This window comes from Borostomias antarcticus (genome assembly GCF_949987555.1).
Source record: "Borostomias antarcticus genome assembly, chromosome: 17".
Classification (NCBI taxonomy): Eukaryota; Metazoa; Chordata; class Actinopteri; order Stomiiformes; family Stomiidae; genus Borostomias; species Borostomias antarcticus.
The window spans coordinates 20,223,773-20,244,221 of NC_140250.1; the positions used below are offsets into that span (position 1 = coordinate 20,223,773).

Here is a 20,449-nt window from a genome sequence, read left to right on the forward strand (position 1 = left end):
TACACAGATGGAGAAAGTCAGGAGGAACAGTCAAGGGAAGAAGTGCAGGTGAGCGACAAGACACAATGAGACACAGGTGCATGCAATCACCAGACAGAACGTGGAGGGATTCCAAACGAGACACCAACACAGAGGGAGCTAGGACCCAGGGGAACAGGACCGGGACTGGGACTAGGGTTGGGACCGGAGTGAGGAGCGGGACAGGAACTAGTGCAGGGAACGGAACTACTGTAGAACCGGGACTGGAGTGGGGATAGGGACTGGGACAGGAACTAGCGCAGGGAGCTAAGGGACAAGGGACTAGGACTGGACCTGTGGAACGGAGCTGGGACTGGGAACTGGGACTAGGGCTGGGATGGGCTAGAACTAAGTTCTGGGAACTAGAGAGGGAAGGCAGGAGGAACTGGACGGGACCAGGTGCCAGAAGAGGTACTGTAGGATTCTAGCTACACCAATACCCCCGATGGAACAATACCTGGCCATTGGAGTAGGGAGGGGCTAGAGCGGGGGACACAAGGGGGAACCGGACGGGGAGCTAGCTGGGGGTCTAGAGCAGAAAAGTACCCTAATCTAAAACACAACATGGTTTTCTACATCGTCTCCCTTTACTTGTTTTATTTTTCTTTATTGAATGTGTTACAATCCAGATATTTACTTGAAATAGGAAATACTGGGACCAATTATAGGCCTATAGGGTTGGCCTATAATTTAATTTGTTTGCATAGGCTAAATCTTCACCGACATAATGTATTTGAAATCCATTAGTTAAAATAATAATAATAATAATAATAATAATAATAAATCAATAACAATAACTCAAAGATACATTTGGAGAAAAAAGGGAAGAAAAATGAATTCCTTGTTAAAAAAAAAATAGAAAGAAAGAAAGAAAGAAAGAAAGAAAGAAAGAAAGAAAGAAAGAAAGAAAGAAAGAAAGAAAGAAAGAAAGAAACCAATTGGAGAGACAACGCGGTGTGCGTGAGGACCTGGGGGAGCAGGTTAGAGGAGGCAGGCTGTCAGTGCTGGAGCAGTGCGTGAGAGCGTGCTATTGCGCGTGCACAGCTGTAGCATACAGCATCAGCAGCTGCACGAGCACGCGCATAGCCCGGTCCCGTCAGCAGAGGCGCACAGTCAGAGCGGCAGAGCGGCAGAGCGGCAGCACGACGCGCATCTTCTCTCTACCGCGTCCCTAACGGTGCCAAGCTGGAGCAGACGGTCCAGTGGACCGGGACGGAGCGGCACGGTGCCAAGCTGGAGCAGACGGTCCAGTGGACCGGGACGGAGCGGCACGGTGCCAAGCTGGAGCAGACGGTCCAGTGGACCGGGACGGAGCGGCAGCCGCCCCCCTGGACCGATGAGCTGGCCGACATGTCCCGTCACATCTACACTCGGCACGCTGTGGGCGACGGGATGCAGAAGCCAGTCTTTCAGGTAAAGCGCGGCATTAATTAATACTCGTCTTCTCTCCTCTCTTCTACTCCTCTCTCCTTCTTTTCTCTTATCTCCTTCTATTCTATCTTCTCTTTGTTTTCTTCTCTTTTACTCTTTTCTTTTCTTTTTGTTCCCTTCTGAAATCAAACTCCTTTATGCAATAAAGCCTCATTTGTATGTTGCAACGAATATCTTAATCTGAATATCCTATTTAAGGGATAGGTAGATAAACCAAGTCAAGTGTTCTAATGGGAAATGATGTTAGTCTAGCCTTAGTTAGTCTAGCCTACTGTTTTAATAACTCACATGAGCGAAAATGTAATAACATCTTAACGTCTTAAAGTGGAGCATAGGCTATGTGCAATAAAGAAAGAAAGAAAGTAAATAAGTCTAGTTCATCACACTTCTGGTCACATTTCAAGCTGACGACCAAGAGTACAGCCTTTGCTGTGTGGAGTTTTCCAAAATGGTGTGGGATTGATTTATTTGGTTGGAAATAGGGCGTTTAATAATTCATACCTTTTGCTAGTACTTAATCAATAAGGGGCGAGCTGACCTAGATCTGCTGCTTTTCTAGAGGATCCTGGGAAATGTAATCTCTGTTTTCTGAGAAGCAAAATCTCGTAATCTCGTTTCACACCATGGAAAAACTGGTATGAAAAGTATTTTTTGACCGTCACATCTCATTTGTTACATGAGTGTCCCTGTAAATGTGGACTTGGTGAAATGTCTTCTGTCCTTCTGGTTTGAGGGGAATGCACTATGCCATGCTTCTGTATGGAGCTACACCATGTGTGTACTGTATGTGTGTGTGTATGTATGCGTACATGCATGTGTATGTGTGTGTGTGTGTATGTATGCGTACATGCATGTGTATGTGTGTGTGTATGTATGCGTACATGCATGTGTATGTGTGTGTGTGTGTATGTATGCGTACATGCATGTGTATGTGTGTGTGTGTGTATGTATGCGTACATGCATGTGTATGTGTGTGTGTATGTATGTATGCGTACATGCATGTGTATGTGTGTGTGTGTGTATGTATGCGTACATGCATGTGTATGTGTGTATGTATGCGTACATGCATGTGTATGTGTGTGTGTATGTATGCGTACATGCATGTGTATGTGTGTGTGTGTGTATGTATGCGTACATGCATGTGTATGTGTGTGTGTGTATGCGTACATGCATGTGTATGTGTGTGTGTGTATGCGTACATGCATGTGTATGTGTGTCCTTTGCAAATCAACAAGTGGCCAGCCCAAAACCAGATGGCCATGTGACAGTGTTTTTGTTGCTATGTATGTATTTATTGTTGGGGATGTTAAACTCTGATTATTAAATACATTAAATAAATGACTCTACTGTACTCTACATCTCATCTACACTATTTCCGTATACAGTACATTATATTCAGTCATCCAGCAGCTGGATTGTGTCTCAAGGTGCCCTTGTTTAGTTGCAGTGTGTGTGTGTGTGTGTGTGTGTGTGTTTGTGTGTGTGTGAGAGAAAGAGCGAGAGAAGGAGAGAGAACAAGAGAGAGAGAGAGAGAGATATTCAGGCTGTGTTGTGGCCCCTCTCTCAGATGAACAGAGGGACGTACTCCAGACGCAGCAGACTGAAGAGGTCAGACGGCAGCACCACCTCCACCAGCTTCATCCTCCGACAGGTGAGGACATCCGACACGCTGATGTCACCCCTCCCCTCCCCCGGTCCAACGTCACAAACCGTGCTCTTGTAACCGCTGAGTGAGGTGGGGATCGATCCTATGACCCTCCCCATGGATAACCAAACGTACCGCTAGAACAAAGAGGAAGTCCCCTGAGATACCAGCGGCCATATTTGTTCTTTTCAGTCGCTGGACTGCTCATCACATAAGTGTCGGTCATTACAACCTCTGCCTCACTCTCATTAGCCTCTCGGTATGAATTCAAGTCTGAAAGCTCAGAAGACACAAGGACACGCTATTTTTGTATTCTAAAAAATATCAACAGGACATGGCAGCAGTGGCCTTGATTTAAATTCATAAATTTACTCCCAAAATGATTTAGTTCAATGATCCGTTGAAAGGTGTGGGCTCAATCTGGCTGGTCCTCGGCTCTGGTTCTGGTTCTGGTTGGCCCTCAGCACTGAGCCACTGAGGAGGAAATGCTAATGATGCTACTACAGTACGTATGATAATCATTCTAGAATACATAAGTTGGACTGTGACATTCCGGCTAATGGGTTGCCAAGGGAACCGAAGTCAGGCTCTGTAACAACAGACATCTGAATATGGGCTATCTTTTGTTCGGCCCTCTGCATTGTGGGAACCTATCGAATCCGTACAAATGAGGCCAGGAGTTTTGATGTGGGTGTCAACAAAGTACATGGCAGCTTTCTCTAAGCCATATTATGTGACCAGAAATGCATTGCAGATTGTCGTGAATTGTGACAGAGGGGTTGTTTTCTGCGATATCTTCTGCAAGGGCATCCATTAAAGTTACTTTAAATATAGGTCACCCAGGTAGGAGGGAATTTTTTCAGTCAACATCATTTTGCACAGCACAACCAACTAAACACTATGATGAAAGTGTTTGAATAACGAGTGACATTTGATTTGCCAGTGATGTTTGCAGTGAGAAGGTGGCCATTTCATGCTGATCATTAATTACTGTACAGATGAATCAATCAGCATGGGATATTTATGCTGTATTTATGTCCCACTGAGTTAAAAGGAAAATATGGAATCAAGACACAGGCACACACACACACACACACACACACACACACACACACACACACACGCACTCACACACACACACACACACACATGCACACACCTCATCACTATCAAATCATCAGATGGAGAGAGGGACTGAGTGCCTGCTGATTGAGCTCTTTGATTCCAGTACGGTATCCATAGCAACGGCGGCTGTTCAAGTAACAGGGTTTGAGCTCAGCCGTTTGATTGACAGTTAAGGACCCCGCCCCCAAGGAACCTACCTACAGTAAAAAGACAGAAGTGTAACCACCATCATAAATCCACAATTAAATCCACATCTGGTGGCCAAGTGAAGCTAAAATACGTTTCCTGTCGCAAGGCACGTGTGTAATATCGGACGTTTACTTCTTTTAATGTTCCCAGTGTGATGAGAACAAGTGAAACGTGGATGAATTGCGAACTGTGTATTTATTGGAGTGGGGGTAACGTTGACCGATTGCTATGACTGCTACGGGTGTTACTCTACTCCCTGCCACTAGGAGGCGCCATGTCTTAACTGACACCGCCTGTCTCAGAGGACGAGGATAGGAGGAGAAGAGGAGGGAGAAGGAAGGAGAGAGAGAACAGAAGAGGGTGGATGGATAGGACATAAGATGAAGTGATTCAGGATGGAATTGTGTTGTGTTTTCCTGGAAACAGATGTTCAGAGTTCGGCTCGTGACGGTTATATCTGGACGCTCCGAATTGACCTCTGACCCTGCCTGTCTGAACTCCGCCCTGTGAGGAGGTCGTGCTCCGGCAGCTGTTTGCCGGTTCTGCAGTTCAGTAAAAACCTCTGGATCCCTGCAGGCATCCAAGATGGCATCCCTCTCTCTCTCTCTCTCTGTCCTCTCAACCTAGATATGAATGCATAATCCCCTCTTGTTATGATTCAGCTGCCAGCACTTAAAGAGCAGCTCCAAGTCGAGTTGAAGAGGAACCGTCAACCTCATCATCAACCATAATTCACGAAGTTTCTCGTGTTCTACATTGAGAATCACTAAGCTGGCTATCGGAACTGTTTGGTCTCTGATTGGCTGACGTCCGTGGGTGACCTGGAAGTGAACTTACTGTAGCAATGAGTGACCCCAGCCCATTACTGCCACTTCAACACACCATTGTGAACTTTAAGAAAGTTCCCTATTCTGTTCAATGGTTGCCACGGTTACATTCTGAGAGCGAGAGTGAATATTTAGAGAGTTTAATCGAATGAGCTTTGCACTCTACCCTGAAATTAATCTCATTTAGGTCTAGTGGAGTCGAAGAAAAGTTTAATTACATTTCATGAATCACAATGCATTGAACAAACACGTCGGGTTAACCTAATGTTTTAGGTTTGCAACAAGGGAGGTGATTAGGAGTGGCTGATTTATAGTATTGTGTTAATCCTTCTTATGTAGGTCGAGTGGCTAAACTCCTGAGCTCATCCGTTCATCACTGCAGGGGCTCTTTGGTCACACAGCACTACCCCCACTCTACAGATGGGAGCAGATTGGAAATGAAGCTATGTGATAGCTTGATGGAAAATATCGACACTCCGTACGTCCGTAATGGATGTAAGATAATGATTCATTACATTTTCAGAGATTAACTGGAGTGAATAAACCGTAGGCAAACGAGTCAGATTGAAGAGGCAGAGATAGAGGCAGAGATAGAGGCAGAGATAGAGGCAGAGATAGAGGCAGACAGGTTGCTGGGTCCAGGCCGTGGACGTCCACAGAGCTCTGGCGCCCTCTGCTGGTGGAGCCTCAGAGCACGCTCACCAAGGAAGGGCAGGTGCGCCTGCGGTACGCCCCCTCGTCAGCAGGGGGCAATGTTGTGTTTCTGATGAGGCATTTCTAGCCAAGGTGTATTGAGTTCATTAATGTACAGTGATTTCAGTGAAATGATTTCCTTTAATTAAACCAAATATTTCGGAAGTTGCAGAGGGAGAGAAACAAAGAGAGAGAGGGAGAGAAAGAGAATTAAGCAAATTACATGAGATTAGCAGACAATCCCCAGAGATGGAAGCAAGGGAAAAGATGCTCTCAAGCAGCATAGTCTCTCTCACACACTCCCCCCCCTCTCTCTTTCTCTCTCTCTTTCTCTCTCTCCCTCTCATTCTCTCTCCTCTCTCTCTCCCCCCCTCTCTCTCTATCTCTCTCTCCTTTCTCCCTCTCATTCTCTCATTCTCTCTCCTCTCTCTCTCCCCCCCTCTCTCTCTGTCTCTCTCTCCTCTCTCCCTCTCATTCTCTTTCCTCTCTCTCTCCCCCCCTCTCTCTCTATCTCTCTCTGTCTGTCTCTCTGTCTATCTCTCTCTCTCTCTCCTCTCTTCCTTACTCACAGTTGCCCAAGCTGACTGGAGCAGCCAGCAGCCAATCAGAAGGCTGCCTCCCTGCTCTGTCTGCTCTGTCATCCGCCAGTGTTTGAGGAAGGGACTTGCTCTCCTGCTCTGTGTTTGGAAGGCAGATAAAATGCCTGGTCTTTGTTTCCTCTGGGGAGAGCTGGTCTGCCTGAGGATGGGATGCAGCGTGCTCTAGGCTGGGCCAGTAACGTCCGGCGACGTCCAGCAGACATCCAGGCTCTGGGAAGGCAGGAGAACAGAGGGGCTCCACCTTTTCTTTTTTGTGTGGATTAGTGGTTTGAGTGAGGTGTTTTAATGTTCACGTAGAGAGAGGGGGTTTGTAGTTTCCCCGTCATCGACCTTCCCTGCCGCCGCCGCCACAGCTGGCCTGATCACTCTCCGTTTTCTGATTCGTGGCGCTGTGCTTTCTGGAATATCACACCTCCATGTACGATAATTTGTACCTGCATGGATTGGAAGACTCGGAGGTGGTGAGTGTGGGGCTTCTGACGGGGGAGAGGGGCAGCAGCAGCTGGAGCTGCCTGGACACTGTTTTTCACTGTGCGCGCCTGTGTATTGACAATGCCCTAGCCTTTGTGACTGTGTTGACAGACGCACACCCACCCACTCACACATGCACACACGCGCGCACACACACACACACACACACACACACACACACACACACAGGAACTAAGGGATGGGGGTAGGGTGGTCCTATCTTTAAGGGATCCAGCATGAGGGTTGTGGTTTCACCCCAGGGAGGTTTCGGGTGGGTGTGGAGGGTGGGGTGGTGGGGTGGGGGGCGGGAGTGTGTGTGTGTGTGTGTGTGTGTGTGTGTGTCTCAGAGTCACCTGCACCTCCAAACTGTAGCGCTCTCTCTCTCTCTCTCTCTCTCTCTCTCTCTCTCTCTCTCTCGCTGATGTTGTCTGAGGCCCAAGAAGGACAACAGGCTAGCGGAAGCCTTCATTCCATATCACTGAACATCCACTGAACTGGACATCTCTGGACCGTGTCTGTGTCCGACTGATTAGCCAGTGGATATGCTGTAACTCTGCGTGTGTGTGTGTGTGTGTGCGTATGCCCGTGTGTGTGTGTGTGTGTGTGTGTGTGTGTGTGTGTGTGCCTACACTTGGCCAGTGAAGCAGCTCCCAGCATCCCTCCTTGCTTAATGTATCATTATGTAGCCCCTTGTAACAGAGAGCTGCATTTGCGTTTTTCATTTAAAGGGACAGCGCCCCACTAACTCCCTCTCCCATACCTCCTCCCCTCTCACTCCCTGTAAGGGATGGATGCATCTCTGCAGTGGAACAGACACCACATGTAGCAATGAAGATGGCCAGCGCCGTGAGAGTGTTAATAATATCATTAGTCATAACAGGGTCCCAACAGAGAGGGTTTGGACAGTCTAGTCCACTTCCCTGCTGTGTTTCTATGCCTGCCTCCCGGTTGAAACAAGAATAAAACCAGGGAGCATATTCCAGCGTGGAGGGTATTTATTTCCCACCCCCGGCTTTACGATCTGAGGTCAGTGTGATGCTTGGGCAGGCAGGTGTGCCTGAGTCTGACCAGCGCTGTGGACTGCGTCCGTCGCAGGACGTGAGTAAATAACTGTGAGGTGCGCTCGCACACCCGCCACCGCGATTCTCTGCTGCCGCGGGGATTCAGCCTTGATTTATACTGACCTGGGATCAGCTCAGAGATGAGAAATCTGTGTTGGAGGAGCGGGAAACAAAAAATGCTTACAAAGGCAATAAAAAGGTAGAAGCTGTGAGGAGAGAGGTGGAGGGAGGGAGAGGAGGAGGAGGAGGGGGAGGAGGGAGAGAGAGGAGGAGGGGGAAGGAGAAGGAGGGGGAGGAGGGAGAGAGAGGAGGAGGGGGAAGGAGAAGGAGGGGGAGGAGGGAGAGAGAGGAGGAGGTGGAAGGAGAGAGGAGGAGGGGGAAGGAGAGAGGAGGAGGAAGGCGGGTGAGAGAGAGAGGAGGAAGAAGGAGGGAGAGGGGAGGAGGGAGGGAGGAGGGAGCTGATGGAGGATCTAACAAGCCCTCTCTAACAGTTCCCCCTCCCCTCTGTCTTCTAGTGGAATAGTATCAGAGTACATGATTTATCTGACCCTCAGTATCTTACTATTGCACCAGAGATAGTCTTCTAAACAGATGTGTGTGTGTGTGTGTGTGTGTGTGTGTGTGTGTGTGTGTGTGTGAACGTCATCCTTTTGTCTGACATCCCTCTGACAGGATTATGACCTCTTAATTATTTATGATCTCCAGCCAGCTTTGGGCCAATGGGAGAGAGCGTTATTCAGAGAAAGTCACCAGTACTTGGAGGAAATCATTGTTTTTCTGCTGCCTCCAAGAAAGTGCTGCACAAGCTAAAAGCCGCACCAGCACAGTGGGAATGTCCACCCCAGTAGCGCGCTGTGATATTGGATCATTAACACCACCACAGCAGCAGCGAGCGGGGGATGTTTACTGGCAAGGCAACACTAATGTACTCTGAATCTGAAACCATTTTTCCCCTATAGCATTAGACTAGTGGTTTTACAAACTGTAAACAATGCCTGTTCCAAGCCTACAGTAGTGATGTTGCCTTTCTGTGGTGCTCCATGCTCATCTGTAGAAAAAGTGTGTTTTAAGTTGGTGAAAAGATCAAAAAGACATTCAGTGCACCGCAAGGAGAACTTTTAATTTGACTCTTAATTTGATTGGCAAGGTTCTCCAGCATACTCAGCTGTGTTCTACTGAAGGTATGTGTTCTACGCCTTCATCCTGGTTTCCCTCCCCCTGACTCTGTCATCGTGTCTCTGGGAATTACTATCAGGCCTTATCATTGGACTCTGAGTGTCGGGTATTTGAGGAAGTGAACCTATGTGACCCATGACTCGTTTGAAGCACACAAAAAAATCGGGCCTGTATTATTTTATTCAAATCTTTTGGTGATATGACAATGTTTTTTTGTGTGTTTTTAATAGATTTCTACATTAAAAGTCGTCAAACTGTTCACTCGCAGTACAATTTAACGAGCATTAAGTGGGGGCCTATGCTTTATTTATCAGCATGAGAGCCATACAGACTCAATCTATTAGCTGATGATGTTTTGTACTTAAGATGTTTCCTGTCTCAAGTTCCAGTGCGTTTCCCTCCTCTTCTCAGAGAAGGAGGAAGCTGGTCTGTTTCTCTGTGAGACAGTGATGTAGTGATGTGGTCTTCATCCCTGCTGTGATTGGCTAGGAGAGACACCAGCCAGGGACGGAGACCCCACGCCATTTTTCATTTGGAGAGGAGACAGGACCAAGGCTCTGGTTGGCTGGAGTGTGTACAAGCACTGCAACTTGACTCAGAGAATGCCTCACACACAGCCAGGTTCTGTTTGATGGATGAATCACACCTGGTTTTGCCTGCTCAGCAATAATGCTGTTGTAACAGAAGCCATCATCATGTTCGAAAAAGGCATATTTTCTTAACGTCGCTTTCTGTTGGAGCAACTCCTGTCGTGTTTCAAGGAGAGATCGATCCCTTGGATGATTCTCAATGACATTAGAACAAACCTTCAAACTTCCCCGGAGAGATACCTTCACCACTAATGGTCCTACTGTATATCCGTATGAATCAGTATCAGAATTCACTTCACCTCTATGACTGGAACATGGGTGTCAGCCATCATTGCTTTCTTAGCTATTTAAAAAGAACACTGTGCCATAGATACAGCCAGTCCATTTCCTGCCACTGGTGGGTGAAGTTGTTTGTGATTAACTGCTCATGGTTGGGGTGACCAGGGTCATACTGTAGGTCAAGAGACGTGTGGTGACCTGCTTGGTCATATGGGGGAGGGGGGGGGGGGGGGGGGCGGGGGTTGAGCACTTATTGGCGTCTGGTACGATAAGACCTGAGTGTGGCGTGATGGACAGAGGCCTGATGTCTTGACAAGCTTAGATAATGGACTGGCCAGTGCTCCGGTCAGGGTGGTAGAGGGTGGGGGAGTGGTTGGAGGTGCGTGTGGGGAGGGCAGGTGGAGCGGGGGGGGGGGCTAGGTAGTGACAGGACGGGGGGCATGGCTCAGACCACCCTACCCCTCCCTTCATGGCTCAGACCACCCTACCCCTCCCTTCATGGCTCAGACCACCCTACCCCTCCCTTCATGGCTCACACCACCCTACCCCTCCCTTCATGGCTCAGACCACCCTACCCCTCCCTTCATGGCTCACACCACCCTACCCCTCCCTTCATGGCTCAGACCACCCTACCCCTCCCCTTCATGGCTCAGACCACCCTACCCCTCCCTTCATGGCTCAGACCGCCCTACCCCTCCCTTCATGGCTCAGACCACCCTACCCCTCCCTTCATGGCTCAGACCATCCTACCCCTCCCTTCATGGCTCAGACCACCCTACCCCTCCCTTCATGGCTCAGACCACCCTACCCCTCCCTTCATGGCTCAGACCACCCTACCCCTCCCTTCATGGCTCAGACCACCCTACCCCTCCCTTCATGGCTCAGACCACCCTACCCCTCCCCTTCATGGCTCAGACCACCCTACCCCTCCCTTCATGGCTCAGACCACCCTACCCCTCCCTTCATGGCTCAGACCACCCTACCCCTCCCTTCATGGTTCAGACCACCCTACCCCTCCCCTTCATGGCTCAGACCACCCTACCCCTCCCTTCATGGCTCAGACCACCCTACCCCTCCCTTCATGGCTCAGACCACCCTACCCCTCCCTTCATGGCTCAGACCACCCTACCCCTCCCTTCATGGCTGTGGAGAGGAGCCATATGATATCACGTTTGTTGCTGTAATCTCAATAACCAAAGTAGTCAGACTGCTTGGTTGGTTTTTGATAGATAACCTCAGCAAAGACCTACTGTAAGTGGTTTGCGGTAACTTGGCCAGGCTTGAGCTTAGTGGGATAATGCAAATCCTGGGTTCAAATCCAGCTTGTTTTCCTCACTGTTATATTTCTTTCTATGACGAAAATGATTCGTAACTAACAATTAACTTTATTCAGTTATCGTCACAAGATGGGAGCTACAGAGTATGTCTTCATGTGATTTTAACTGTGAAATTATGGAGGACCTCAAGTTTGAAAAGTATTTAGTTGGTGAAAATGTGAAGTTTCGTCAAGCTATGTGTAATATTAGACTCTCTAATAGAATACCAAAGATAATAGGAAGATACAAAGGACTAGAGAGGAACAAAAGGTTTTGTGAGCTGTGTACTGGTGACTTCTCAGGATATGAATTCCACATACTTTTTGAATGTAAAAACCCAACCATTGCTGCAAACAGGAAAAAGTATTTGCCCATATTTTATGTTAACCCTCCATCTATGGTCAAATGTAATCTTTTATTGCAAACAAACAAACAAAAGTTACTACATAATCTTGGCGTTTTTCTCAGTAATGTATTACCTCTCTTCAAATTATGTTTTTCTTTTTCTTATGTTGTATGTCTTTTTCTGATGTTTCTGGTCTATGTAAGACCACAATTGTGGTCTAGAGTGAAATAAATCTGAATCTGACATGATAACTAAATAAAAAATATTTTATGATGACAAAAACTATGACAAAATCTATTGACATTTTCGTCAACAAATAAAAACTAGACGAAAATGCTTTGGAGGGACGATTTGGGAAGTGATCCAATCAGAATGCTGAGATTTCCATGAAAGTCGTGGCTCACACTGAAAACACTTGAACACAGGCGGTTGCCGGGCACGGAGCCAATAATAATAAAAACAATAATAACAATAATAATAATAATAATAATATTAATAATAATATACTAGACTTTTTAATTGCGCCCTTCATACAAAATTGCAGCTCAAAGTGCTTTACAACAAATAAATTACATGCATAAAACATACAAACGGGAAAAACAGATGGTAGATAAAACCCAATAAAAATAAGATAAAGTAAAGTTATACAATGAAGAAATGTGAAAAGTGCAGATAAGCGAGGGCAAAAGCATAATCATATCAGCAATTACACAAGGCAGATGGTTCTGTAGCAATCGGCCTATTTCTCGAATAATATTTTTCCCGTGTAGCTTATTTTATCTTTATTCCTCGAATAAGATATTTAAGCAATTTGGCTGTTCCTCGAATAGCGCTTTTACCTTATATAAAAACGCTGTTCGAGGAAAAGGCAAATTGCTTAAATGTCTTATATCTTAGATATCATCATTCATTACAAAAAGCTGGCCCTTTTTTCCTATGTCTTGTCAAGGGAAAAGCCAACTACTTAACCATGGTTTATCACATGGATGCTATTAAAGATATTGTTCTCTAATTCATTGTAGGCAATCGACCGACCTATCACCAGAAAGGAGGCAGCAACACGGAGGATCTCCTCCTCTGTGAAAGTAGATGTGGATTATAATTACATGGGATGGCTGTGCAAAGGGAAACGCTATTCCGGGAAAATAAATTGGTGAATAGGGCAGAACGAAAAGTAATATATCATCCCCTAGTCTTCACGTCAAGCAGTCCTTTGTAAGCACGTTTCTCCGCTCCCATGAGCTTATGCGCCGTGTGTGTGAGGGAATGTGTGTGTGTGTGAGGGAATGTGTGTGTGAGGGAATGTGTGTGTGTGTGTGTGTGTAGCGGTTGGCTGTGAAATGTGCACATACGTGTTCAAGTGCATGTGCTCATGCATGCCTGTTCGTACTCGGGTGAAGACTTGGACATTAGAGCGAAGAAACGAGACAGAGACACACACCAACCCAGATGAATCCCCAAAAGCCAGATCTATCCCACACTCCATCATACTAGCCGCACATACTGCAGTGTGTGTTTGATTGGATCACTCGGGCCCTGCCCTCTCTCTCCCGCCCGTCCTGCTAATGGCTTGTTTGGCAGAGAGAGGGCTAGCTGGCAGGACCCCAGCGGGGGCCACTGTGCTGGTAGTACCCCAGCAGGGGCCACTGTGCTGGTAGTACCCCAGCAGGGGCCACTGTGCTGGTAGTACCCCAGCGGGGGCCACTGTGCTGGTAGTACCCCAGCGGGGGCCACTGTGCTGGTAGTACCCCAGCGGGGGCCACTGTGCTGGCAGGACCCCAGCGGGGGCCACTGTGCTGGTAGTACCCCAGCGGGGGGCCACTGTGCTGGTAGTACCCCAGCGGGGGCCACTGTGCTGGTAGTACCCCAGCGGGGGCCACTGTGCTGGTAGTACCCCAGCGGGGGCCACTGTGCTGGTAGTACCCCAGCGGGGGCCACTGTGCTGCTAGTACCCCAGCGGGGGCCACTGTGCTGGTAGTACCCCAGCGGGGGCCACTGTGCTGCTAGTACCCCAGCGGGGGCCACTGTGCTGGTAGTACCCCAGCGGGGGCCACTGTGCTGCTAGTACCCCAGCGGGGGCCACTGTGCTGGTAGTACCCCAGCGGGGGCCACTGTGCTGGTAGTACCCCAGCGGGGGCCACTGTGCCATCATCTGCTCGGTAAACATTTGTGCTGAGGCTCAGTGTTCCTCTGTTTGGCTCGTAGGCCTACAGTATGTCTGAGTCTGCAGTACTGGGGCTACGGCCCAGCAGGCTGCCAGGACTACCATGTCCCCTACAGGACTACCATGTCCCCTACAGGACTACCATGTCCCCTACAGACAGGACTACCATGTCCCCCACAGGACTACCATGTCCCCTACAGGACTACCATGTCCCTACAGACAAGACTACCATGTCCCCTACAGGACTACCATGTCCCTACAGACAGGACTACCATGTCCCCTACAGGACTACCATGTCCCTACACACAGGACTACCATGTCCCCTACAGACAGGACTACCATGTCCCCTACAGACAGGACTACCATGTCCCTACAGACAGGACTACCATGTCCCTACACACAGGACTACCATGTCCCCTACAGACAGGACTACCATGTCCCCTACAGACAGGACTACCATGTCCCCTACAGACAGGACTACCATGTCCCCTACAGGACTACCATGTCCCCTACAGACAGGACTACCATGTCCCCTATAGACAGGACTACCATGTCCCCTACAGACAGGACTACCATGTCCCCTAGACAGGACTACCATGTCCCCTACAGGACTACCATGTCCCCTACAGACAGGACTACCATGTCCCCTACAGGACTACCATGTCCCCTACAAGACTACCATGTCCCCTACAAGACTACCATGTCCCCTACAGACAGGACTACCTGCCCCCTACAGACAGGACTACCATGTCCCCTACAGACAGGACTACCTGCCCCCTACAGACAGGACTACCATGTCCCCTACAGGACTACCATGTCCCCTACAAGACTACCATGTCCCCTACAGACAGGACTACCATGTCCCCTACAGGACTACCATGTCCCCTACAAGACTACCATGTCCCCTACAAGACTACCATGTCCCCTACAGACAGGACTACCATGTCCCCTACAAGACTACCATGTCCCCTACAAGACTACCATGTCCCCTACAAGACTACCATGTCCCCTACAGACAGGACTACCATGTCCCCTACAAGACTACCATGTCCCCTACAGGACTACCATGTCCCCTACAAGACTACCATGTCCCCTACAAGACTACCATGTCCCCTACAGACAGGACTACCATGTCCCCTACAGACAGGACTACCATGTCCCCTACAAGACTACCATGTCCCCTACAGACAGGACTACCATGTCCCCTACAGACAGGACTACCATGTCCCCTACAAGACTACCATGTCCCCTACACACAGGACTACCATGTCCCCTACAAGACTACCATGTCCCCTACAGGACTACCATGTCCCCTACAGACAGGACTGCCATGTCCCCTACAGGACTACCATGTCCCCTACAGACAGGACTACCATGTCCCCTACAAGACTACCATGTCCCCTACAGGACTACCATGTCCCCTACAGACAGGACTACCATGTCCCCTACAGGACTACCATGTCCCTACAGACAGGACTACCATGTCCCCTACAAGACTACCATGTCCCCTACAGGACTACCATGTCCCCTACAAGACTACCATGTCCCCTACAGGACTACCATGTCCCCTACAGACAGGACTACCATGTCCCCTACAGGACTACCATGTCCCCTACAGGACTACCATGTCCCCTACAGACAGGACTACCATGTCCCCTACAGGACTACCATGTCCCCTACAGGACTACCATGTCCCTACAGACAAGACTACCATGTCCCCTACAGGACTACCATGTCCCTACAGACAGGACTACCATGTCCCCTACAGACAGGACTACCATGTCCCCTACAGGACTACCATGTCCCTACACACAGGACTACCATGTCCCCTACAGACAGGACTACCATGTCCCCTACAGACAGGACTACCATGTCCCTACAGACAGGACTACCATGTCCCTACACACAGGACTACCATGTCCCCTACAGACAGGACTACCATGTCCCCTACAGACAGGACTACCATGTCCCCTACAGGACTACCATGTCCCCTACAGACAGGACTACCATGTCCCCTATAGACAGGACTACCATGTCCCCTACAGACAGGACTACCATGTCCCCTAGACAGGACTACCATGTCCCCTACAGGACTACCATGTCCCCTACAGACAGGACTACCATGTCCCCTACAGGACTACCATGTCCCCTACAAGACTACCATGTCCCCTACAAGACTACCATGTCCCCTACAGACAGGACTACCTGCCCCCTACAGACAGGACTACCATGTCCCCTACAGGACTACCATGTCCCCTACAAGACTACCATGTCCCCTACAGACAGGACTACCATGTCCCCTACAGGACTACCATGTCCCCTACAAGACTACCATGTCCCCTACAAGACTACCATGTCCCCTACAGACAGGACTACCATGTCCCCTACAGACAGGACTACCATGTCCCCTACAGGACTACCATGTCCCCTACAAGACTACCATGTCCCCTACAGACAGGACTACCATGTCCCCTACAGGACTACCATGTCCCCTACAAGACTACCATGTCCCCTACAAGACTACCATGTCCCCTACAGACAGGACTACCATGTCCCCTACAAGACTACCATGTCCCCTACAAGACTACCATGTCCCCTACAGACAGGACTACCATGTCCCCTACAAGACTACCATGTCCCCTACAGGACTACCATGTCCCCTACGAGACTACCATGTCCCCTACAAGACTACCATGTCCCCTACAGACAGGACTACTATGTCCCCTACAGGACTACCATGTCCCCTACAGACAGGACTACCATGTCCCCTACAGACAGGACTACCATGTCCCCTACAAGACTACCATGTCCCCTACAGACAGGACTACCATGTCCCCTACAAGACTACCATGTCCCCTACACACAGGACTACCATGTCCCCCTACAGACAGGACTGCCATGTCCCCTACAGGACTACCATGTCCCCTACAGACAGGACTACCATGTCCCCTACAAGACTACCATGTCCCCTACAGGACTACCATGTCCCCTACAAGACTACCATGTCCCCTACAGACAGGACTACCATGTCCCCTACAAGACTACCATGCCCCCTACAGACAGGACTACCATGTCCCCTACAAGACTACCATGTCCCCTACAGGACTACCATGTCCCCTACAAGACTACCATGTCCCCTACAGGACTACCATGTCCCCTACAGACAGGACTACCATGTCCCCTACAAGACTACCATGTCCCCTACAGGACTACCATGTCCCCTACAAGACTACCATGTCCCCTACAGACAGGACTACCATGTCCCCTACAAGACTACCATGCCCCCTACAGACAGGACTACCATGCCCCCTACAGGACTGCCATGTCCCCTACAGGACTACCATGTCCCCTACAGGACTGCCATGTCCCCTACAGGACTACCATGTCCCCTACAGGACTGCCATGTCCCCTACAGGACTACCATGTCCCCTACAGGACTACCATGTCCCCTACAGGACTACCATGTCCCTACACACAGGACTACCATGTCCCCTACAGGACTACCATGTCCCTACAGACAGGACTACCATGTCCCCTACAGGACTACCATGTCCCCTACAGACAGGACTACCATGTCCCCTACAAGACTACCATGCCCCCTACAGACAGGACTACCATGCCCCCTACAGGACTGCCATGTCCCCTACAGGACTACCATGTCCCCTACAGGACTGCCATGTCCCCTACAGGACTACCATGTCCCCTACAAGACTACCATGCCCCCTACAGGACTACCATGTCCCCTACAGGACTACCATGTCCCCTACAGGACTACCATGTCCCTACACACAGGACTACCATGTCCCCTACAGACAGGACTACCATGTCCCCTACAGGACTACCATGTCCCCTACAGGACTACCATGTCCCCTACAGGACTACCATGTCCCTACACACAGGACTACCATGTCCCCTACAGACAGGACTACCATGTCCCCTACAGGACTACCATGTCCCCTACAGGACTACCATGTCCCCTACAGACAGGACTACCATGTCCCCTACAGGACTACCATGCCCCCTACAGGACTACCATGCCCCTTACAGGACTGCCATGTCCCCTACAGACAGGACTACCATGTCCCCTACAGACAGGACTACCATGTCCCCTACAGACAGGACTACCATGTCCCCTACAGACAGGACTACCATGTCCCCCACAGACAGGACTACCATGTCCCCTACAGACAGGACTACCATGTCCCCTACAGACAGGACTACCATGTCCCCCACAGACAGGACTACCATGTCCCCTACAGACAGGACTACCATGTCCCCCACAGACAGGACTACCATGTCCCCCACAGAGGACAGATAGGATACTCACCCTCTGACAGAGCAGTTAGTAAATGCTGTTTATACGTTATTGGTGAGTGAATTACAGGAGACCCGCGCTAATTCGATAAGAGACCACTAACGGCTAACACGAGTCGGTAAGAGAAGGATACATCTTAACTCACCCGTTGTCAGATAAAGTTGAAAGGTCAAGCAGCAAGTTTCTTAATTCAGCTAATGTGAGCTGGTCATTCTGTTTTGGTAGGTATTAGAGATGTGAATATTGCAGATATATCCGCGACATCCGCGGCTAGTACGTGTGTACCTCATCTTACATGCTGGAACACCCTACTGGGAGACTGCCAAGTGGAGGCTGCCTAAATGAAGAATGACAATTCATGGAATATTAAATGGTATTCATTCATAAATAATGTAATATTTAAAACTTGATGAGTGCTCCTACAGTATTTACAGTTGTTTTTCTTAAATCACATTTGATGTTTTGATGACCCTTACTTGACACTTGAATCTTTTTAACCTGAGCCGCCTCTGCTGGCGTGGTTTCTAGTTCGATGGCAGTGCTGTAGGCAAAGCTTGCTTGGCAATGTGTGCCTATCCCCATGTGTAGTCTCTGGTGAGAGGCCTCCACATTCCTCACGCTTCAGCAGCGGAGAGCTGAGGAGAGGCAGGGTGGTCTCTGGCCTGTACCAGAGAGGGAGAGAGATGAGGAGAGGCATGGTGGTCTCTGTACCAGAGAGGGAGAGAGATGAGGAGAGGCATGGTGGTCTCTGTACCAGAGAGGGAGAGAGATGAGGAGAGGCGTGGTGGTCTCTGGCCTGTACCAGAGAGGGAGAGAGCTGAGGAGAGGCATGGTGGTCTCTGGCCTGTACCAGAGAGGGAGAGAGATGAGGAGAGGCATGGTGGTCTCTGTACCAGAGAGGGAGAGAGATGAGGAGAGGCAGGGTGGTCTCTGTACCAGAGAGGGAGAGAGATGAGGAGAGGCATGGTGGTCTCTGTACCAGAGAGGGAGAGAGATGAGGAGAGGCATGGTGGTCTCTGTACCAGAGAGGGAGAGAGATGAGGAGAGGCATGGTGGTCTCTGTACCAGAGAGGGAGAGAGATGAGGAGAGGCATGGTGGTCTCTGTACCAGAGAGGGAGAGAGATGAGGAGAGGCATGGTGGTCTCTGTACCAGAGAGGGAGAGAGATGAGGAGAGGCATGGTGGTCTCTGTACCAGAGAGGGAGAGAGATGAGGAGAGGCGTGGTGGTCTCTGTACCAGAGAGGGAGAGAGATGAGGAGAGGCGTGGTGGTCTCTGGCCTGTACCAGAGAGGGAGAGAGCTGAGGAGAGGCAGGGTGGTCTCTGGCCTGTACCAGAGAGGGAGAGAGATGAGGAGAGGCATGGTGGTCTCTGGCCGGTACCAGAGAGGGAGAGAGATGAGGAGAGGCATGGTGGTCTCTGGCCGGTACCAGAGAGGGAGAGAGATGAGGGAAGTGTTGGCCAGCAGGGCTCAAGAGAGAAGAGGGCAGATTCTGACATAGACTGCATATCATAAATTTAGAGATATGCTGCATATCATATAAGAGTGCATCCGAATACGAATACGTTATTCGGAAAGGCACAGATAATGGAAACAATAATAGCTTACACTCAGTCTGACACAAAATGTGGCTTGTGGATGTTTACTACATATGTGGTACTGCTGCCTGCGTTGTCGTAGTACTGCTGCTAAGTTTTAAGACACCATTGCACATTTTGCAGCGCACTTCATTCATGTCCAAACTCTGTTTTGCTCGCTCCATGTTTTCCAATGTTTTTTTTATAGGTTTATTTATAGGGTTCAGACAGTTCATAAAACTTGTTTAGTTAAAAAATAAAATATAAGAGAGAGAGGGAGAGATGAAAAGTAAAGTATGAGGATGTGGAAATATATTTCAGAACTAATTATATGCCGATATTATTGGGTTACCGGTATAAGCCACGCCCACTTCCGATTTCTATCTGAACACAGATATGGATGATGTTATTGGTTGAACAGATGCAGATATTGATATTGATGTCTCGGTGCATCCGTAATATCATAAACTATATATTGATGTTCCCAACTGCAACACAGCCTACTCTTTCTTATGGTGTTGTGATCATGAAACATTATGTCATGAAATATATAATACAGATGAAAAACATTTTACCCGGACAGAGGAATACAGTATAGCAGAGAGAGAGAGAGAGAGAGAGAGAGAG

General features: G+C 49.1%; 1 protein-coding gene across 5 annotated transcripts in view; it reads left to right on the plus strand.

The window, feature by feature from the left end:
• Positions 1–1,368: 1,368 nt before the first annotated feature.
• cacnb4a (calcium channel, voltage-dependent, beta 4a subunit) overlaps positions 1,369–20,449 on the plus strand; it is a gene marked incomplete at both ends in the record, with an annotated part of 35,678 nt that continues 16,597 nt past the window's right edge. For 2 of the 5 annotated variants that reach the window (XM_084451711.1, XM_084451713.1), the window contains 2 exons: positions 1,369–1,431; positions 3,017–3,100. In XM_084451711.1, the coding sequence (XP_084307837.1) occupies positions 1,369–1,431; positions 3,017–3,100 (147 nt within the window). Of the gene's footprint in view, positions 1,432–3,016; positions 3,101–6,943; positions 6,989–20,449 lie in introns of those variants that run through there. The other 3 variants (XM_084451714.1, XM_084451715.1, XM_084451712.1) reach the window with 2 other exon arrangements.